This window comes from Chiloscyllium plagiosum, chromosome 13 (genome assembly GCF_004010195.1).
Source record: "Chiloscyllium plagiosum isolate BGI_BamShark_2017 chromosome 13, ASM401019v2, whole genome shotgun sequence".
Classification (NCBI taxonomy): Eukaryota; Metazoa; Chordata; class Chondrichthyes; order Orectolobiformes; family Hemiscylliidae; genus Chiloscyllium; species Chiloscyllium plagiosum.
Window position 1 is genome coordinate 51,828,178 of NC_057722.1, and position 6,594 is coordinate 51,834,771.

A 6,594-nucleotide genomic window follows, 5' to 3' on the forward strand; every position below is an offset into this window, starting at 1 on the left:
CTGAGGTGATGCGGTTCTGTATGGTCTGGGAGATGATGGTTTGGTGATGGGGGGGTGGGGTCATGGTCGAGAAGGAAGAGGTGTCCTCGAGTTGGCGTTTAGCTTCAGCGGTGTAGAGGTCAGTGCGCCAGACTACCACTGCGCACCCTTTATCCAATGGCTTAATGGTGAGATTGGGATTGGAGCAGAGGGGTTAGAGGGCTGCGCGTTGAGGGTGAGAGGTTGGAGTGGGGGAGGGGGGTAGATAGGTTGAGGCGGTTAATGTCCCGGCGGCAGTTGGAAATGAAGAGGTCGAGGGCAGGTAATAGGCCAGCGCGGGGTATCTAGGTGGATGTAGTGTGTTGGAGGTGGGCGAAGGGGCCCTCGGAAGGTGAGCGGGAATCCTGATTGTGAAAGTAAGCTCGGAGGCGGAGGCGACGGAAGAATTGTTCGACGTCACGGCGTGTATTAAATTCATTGATGCAGGGATGAAGTTGAGTCCTTTACCTCTGAGATTGAGGTACACCTGCTTCCACTCTTTCAGTGGATGCTGGGATGGCATATAAGTCTAATGCTTAGACGTGGTGCTTGAAGGATTGGGCATTGTTTGTGTGTCTTCTCAAGTGCATAAGAGGCCCAGCCATGGAGGCTGGCTGCACAGGGGCCTTGATTTAACATGACCTGTTCAGTAAGGACCATTCTCAATGTGGCAGTTAGGAGTCTGCCATTTGACATAAGGGTTTGTCACAAGTTGTTTAACTTTGTTTTAAATGCAGTAGTGGACTCATACGTTTGTGTGCTCACATGAGCTTGAGATTGGAGTGGGAAAAAACCTACTTAATGTTGGATCAATTAATTTTAAAAAGTGGAATACTAGCTGCTCATCCTCCACAATAATTTTAATCGCATTGAAGAATTCTCACCAATAATGGTACTGATTTATAAAAAAATTATTCCTTCATGGGAAATGGGTATCACTAGCGAGGCTAGTATTTCTCGTCCATTCCTAGTTGCTCTTCACTGTTTAATTATTTCTGTGTGAAATAAAAATCCAGGTTTAGATAAGTGTGAAGTACTGCATTTTGGAAAGGCATATTAGGGCAGGTCTTGGGGGGTGTGCTGAACTAAGGGACCTAGGAATGCAGGTTCATAGTTCCTTGAAAGTGGAGTTGTAGGTGGACAGGATAGTGAAAGAGGTGTTTGGTATGCTTTCCTTTATTGATCAGTGTATTGAATTATAGGAGTTGAGAGGTCATGTTGCGGCTGTACAGGACATTGGTTAGGTCACTTTTTTGGAATATTGGATGCAACTCTTACAGGAAAGATATTGTGAAACTTGAAAGGTTTTAGAAAAGATTTACAAGTATTTTGCCAGGATTTGGAAGATTTGAGCTATAGGGAGAGGCTGAATAAGCTGGAGCTGTTTTCCCTGTACCGTCAGAGGCTGAGGGGTTACTTTATAGAGGTTTATAAATTATATGGGGCACAGATCGGGTAAATAGACAAAGTCTTTTCCCTGGAGTGGGGGAGTCCAAAACCAGAGGGCACAGGTGAAAGGGGAAAGACTAAAAGGGACCTACAGGGCAAAGAGGGTGGTAAATGTATGGAATGAGCTGCCAGAGGAAGTGGTGGAGACTGGTACAATTACAACATTTAAAAGGCATGAATAGGAAGGGTTTGGAGGGATATGTGCCAAATGGGATTAGATTTATTTAGGATATCTGGTCGGCAGGAATGAGTTGAATTGAAGGGTCTGTTTCCATGCTGTACATCTCTATGACCATGTAATTAAGTCTGAAGTTGAAATATCGAAAGTCAGCTGTGAAAAAATTTAATAATCTGTCCAATTGTAATTACGATTTAGTACACTATTTAAAAACTCAGACAAACTCATTCAACAAGGTGTAACTTTATTAATGGCTTTAACATGAGAATCATGCATGAAACGTTTAAGTTCACATCAAATAATTTATTTACTGCTGATTGAGTTTATAAACATTGCAGTGGTAAATTCTCAGATGGTGTGGGCTATCACTGACTACAGCTTCCAAATTTCTATGTTTAGCTGTACATGTATGAATGTCAGAAATTGCTGTCAGAATTACACAAATTAGTTCCTGATTAAAATCCATTCCATCACTCTCAAATAGTTGAAAACCTGTTATAAATCTGACTAGTAGAAGAGATACGATCAAAGTAAAGCTGTTAATCTCTCAACACAACGACTATGATTCATTTTGGGTGGCAGAGGTGTAGCTAGGGGAGAAATATATTTAATTATGAACTGAGTTCAGCAGGAATATTTATTTCCTCAGGTAAAACTTTTTAAATCAAGGGAAGGAATTACGTTTGAAGGAAAATGAAGAGCTAACAGTACTTCTATAAAAATATTAGTTTTGTTCACATTATTAATATACATTTTTAAACATGATATGTTTTTGCACTTTTTTTAATCACTTGGATACTAACAAATTCAGGTTTGAAATGAAGTGGCACTGTATTTTATAGTTGGATTACTTTTACATTTGCAGGTGTCCAAAGATTAAAATTCATCATGTTATTGCTTGCATACCTGTTTAGTATCTCAAGTTATATTTTTAATACTATAGCACCATGTAATATTACTGAACAGGATTACAAATTATTAGTAGCAATAACTTTCTCTCTCCTTTCATTAAGGTCTCTTATACCTCAGTAATGCAAAGGTAAGAAACCAACACCAAATTCTTCACAAATGCCTGCTTGAAAACAGTCGGAAAATATAATCAGAAGAGAGTCAATCTGTAAACATTCACTCGACAATTTGCACATCACAAAGCCTGATCCTCGTGGCACTAATAAAATGTGACAGGGCTCGTCATTGTAAATAAGCAATTCTGCTTTAAGCTGACTGGCAATGTGCTTGATGTACAGGAGCAAAAACAAAAGCTGCCTCAGAACTGGACGTTACTTCAAAGAGTCAGCATCTCTGCACACAGTAACGGACAAAGAGCCGATCAATCTCCTGCTGCTTTGATGTTATTGAAGGCAAATGAGAATGACATTTAAATTCAGTTTGTACTTTCAATACACCATATTACACAGTTCACTGAATTGTAAAGGTCTGACTCTGTTCCACTTATGTTGCGACCTCCTGATGGCTGCATTTTTCATAATTTTAAAACAAAACTGGAACTTGGGTTACTGTTCACTGATGTCATTGTTTTTCTCCTAATTTGTCTGACGTCAGAATAATAGTGCAGAACATTAACCAAAGGAATGCAGTTTCTTTCAGTGCGTAAGCTGCTGCATGTTACTTTTTTTGCTTCAAGGCAATTGAGTTGTGATTAGTGATAGTAGCGTAGACTAGTAATCCAGAGCCCAGTCTAATATTCTTATGACATGGGTTCATATCCCTCCTTGGCAGATGGTGAAATTTGATTTCATATAAAACAAAATGATTGTCAAAAATACATTTGATTCACGAATGTCCTTTAGTAAGGAAATGCTACAATCCTTACCAGGTCAGGCCTATGTGTGATTCCAGACCAACAACAATATGGTCGACTCTTAAACTGCTCTATGGGTAATTAGGGATGATAATAAATGCTGACCTAGTGAGTAACAATCACAGCCTATGGATAAAAGTGTTCACTCACTGTGATGTTTTTATTTTAGTATTGACCACAGAGTAAGAATATTTGGGTTCTACAAAATATTGGACATGTAACTTCCTGCACATTAGATATACTTTTTCAGATTTAGTACTTGCAAACATTACCTAAACTATTTGTCCATTAAAACAATTTGCAGTATTATCAGCTTATACACATTTCATTCACTGGTAATGTTGCAGTGTTTCCCTACTCTGGCCAAACTGATTCCTGAGAAGGTAGGACTGAGTTTGTAGATTAGATTACTTAGTGTGGAAACAGGCCCTTCGGCCCAACAAATCCACACTGAACCGCTGAAGCACAACCCACCCAGACCCATTCCCCTACATTTATCCCTTCACCTAACACTACGGGCAATTTAGCATGACCAATTCACCTAACCTGCACATTTTTGGATTGTGGGAGAAAATCGGAGCACCCGGAGGAAACCCATGCAGAGACAGGGAGAATGTGCAAACTCCACACAGAGTCGCCTGAGGCAGGAATTGAACCCGGGTCTCTGGCGCTGAGAGGCAACAGTTCTAACCAATGTGCTGCCCCTAATTCTATTTTGTACTCGCTAGAATTTAGAAGAATAAGGCAGGGGGAGTCTGATGTGACTGGACAGGCTAGGTGCGGGAAGAACGTTGCTGATGTTGTTCCTGACCTCCAAAACTAGGGGAGTCACAGTCTAAGGTAAGGGGTAAGCCATTGATGATTGAGTTGTGGAAGAATTTCCTAATTCAGTTGTGAACTTGTCGAATTCTTTCCTACAAGCAGCATTTGGGGCCATTTCAGTAGATATATTCAAGAGGGAAATGGACGTTGCCATTGCAGGTAAAGGGATCAAGGGGTATGGAGAGCAAGTGGGAAAGGGATACTGAAATTATAATCATGGCTGATAGTGTATCAAATGTTGGTACATACTCCACCTATTTTCTATGTTTCTGTGATTTTAAATGCCTTCCCTAAGTTAGTGCTGTGGTATACTTTTAAATCAATGTATATACAATAGCATGGTGACCCTGTCAGCAAGATTTCTGTTAAAACTAGAAATTTGGGAATTTCAATTAGAAATTTCTTGTAAATAATAAGTGAACTTCTGAGTGCTGGTCTGAGCAGGTTACAATGCCCAACTATTAACAATTGGCTTAAATTTTATTCTTCAACATATTTCAGCTTGCAAGTTTTCATCTATTAAAGTGAATGTAAGGAAAATTGTGGGTCAGAGAGCACAGAAGTGAAAATGCCATATAGTGTGTTCTTCCCTGAATCACTAATATTGGTTCTATAAGATATTAGAAATATCATAATATAAAGTTCCCTAGATGTAGTACAGGTCAGGTATCTTTTATCTGAAAACCTTGGGACCAACTGTTTTTCAGACAAAGGATATTTTTATTTTTGAATATAAGGTTTAAATAGATTTGTACAGTTTTGATCACTTGTTCTAAATCAGCAAATAGGGTTAAAATAAAATCTCAATTTTTGGGATCTGTTGAATTCTGCTAATTGTGTTAGGAAATCTTTGACACCTTGCTTAATGAATCAGTTAAATAATGGTTATTACCTCCTGTGATTATAACCTACTGTATCTTTTGACAACCTTCCTCATTATCATATGTATAATCTTACTAATCATATCACCTATATTTTTGTCTAAATCATTTACATATGTTACAAAACAAAGGTCCCAGCACTGATCTTTGCAGAACACTGCTTGTTACAAACCTCCAGTCAGAAAAACACCCCTCCACAACTACCTTCTGCCTTCTATGACCAATAAATTGTGTGCATCTCACCCCCATTCCCATGTGACTTAACATTCTGGACCAGCCTACTTTGAGGGGCCTTGTCAAGTGCTTTATGAAGTCCATATGGACAACGTTCACTACCCTACCCTCAATCATCGTTGTCACCTCCTCAAAAAAACCTAATTACATTTGAGAGACAACTGAATCAAATTTGTGAATGAGGGCAGGTGACTGGAGGATTCTCGGAGATATCGACTCACTCATCACAACTGAAAAGGGGATCGCTGAGGACCTGGTATCAAAGAACAGTTTATAGCATTACGATGTGGCAAAATAAGGTCTTCTTTCAATCCAATGGTTACTAGAGGGCAATTAGTGGAGTGGTATGCTCTTCCTGTGAGATGTAAGAGATCAAGGAGAAGTTAAATGTCCCTGACATCTACATCTGTGGGAAGGGTGACTATCTGCAGTTCCTCACAGACCGCTTGGCCTCTCAACAGCCCTTTGAAATGGCCTAGCAAGCCACTTAGTTGGATCAATTGCTACAAAGTCCCAAAGAAATGAAACTAGACTTAGGCACTAGAAAAGACAACAAACAGACCCACAAACCCTGCAAATTCCTCCTCACTAATATGAGGGCTAGTGCCAAATTTGAGAAAGTTGTTTTACTGTTTAATCAAGCAACAGCCTGACAGTTATACTCTTAAAATTATATCTTACTAACAATGCCCCAAACATCACTAGACCTTAAAACGTCCTGTCCCACCAGGAGGACAGACCCAGCTGAGGTAGCAACACAGTGGTATCCATTGAGGAGTTGCCCTAGGAGTCGTCAATATAGGCTCCGGACCCCATGAAGTCGAATGGCTTCACATTAAACATGGGCAAGGAAACCTCAGTTCTCCCTCAGCTGATGAATTAGTATTCCTCCATTTTGAACAACGCTTGGAGGAAGTACCAAGAGTGGCAAGGGCACAAAATGTACTCTGGGTGAGGGATTTTAATGTCTACCACCAAGAGTGGCTCAGCAGCAGCATTACTGATTGAGTAAATTGGGTTCAAAAGGACATACTGCTAGACTGGGTCTGCAGCAGGTGATGAGCAAACCAATGAGAGGGAAAAAATATGCTTGACCTCATCCTTACCAATCTGCCCTTGCAGATGCATGTATCCATGACAGTGACCACTGCATAGTCCTTGAAGGTATGAAGTCTTGCCTTCACAGTGAG

General features: G+C 40.1%; 1 protein-coding gene across 6 annotated transcripts in view; it reads left to right on the forward strand.

Annotated features, from left to right (window-relative positions):
• The window catches only part of capn10 (calpain 10), a 42,640-nt gene extending 39,561 nt beyond the window's left edge, over window positions 1-3,079 (forward strand). For all 6 annotated transcript variants that reach the window (XM_043702376.1, XM_043702375.1, XM_043702379.1 and 3 more), the window contains one exon: window positions 2,659-3,079. In XM_043702376.1, the coding sequence (XP_043558311.1) occupies window positions 2,659-2,688 (30 nt within the window). In that variant the 3' untranslated portion in view covers window positions 2,689-3,079. The remainder of the gene's footprint in view (window positions 1-2,658) is intronic.
• The last annotated feature ends 3,515 nt before the right edge of the window (window positions 3,080-6,594 follow it).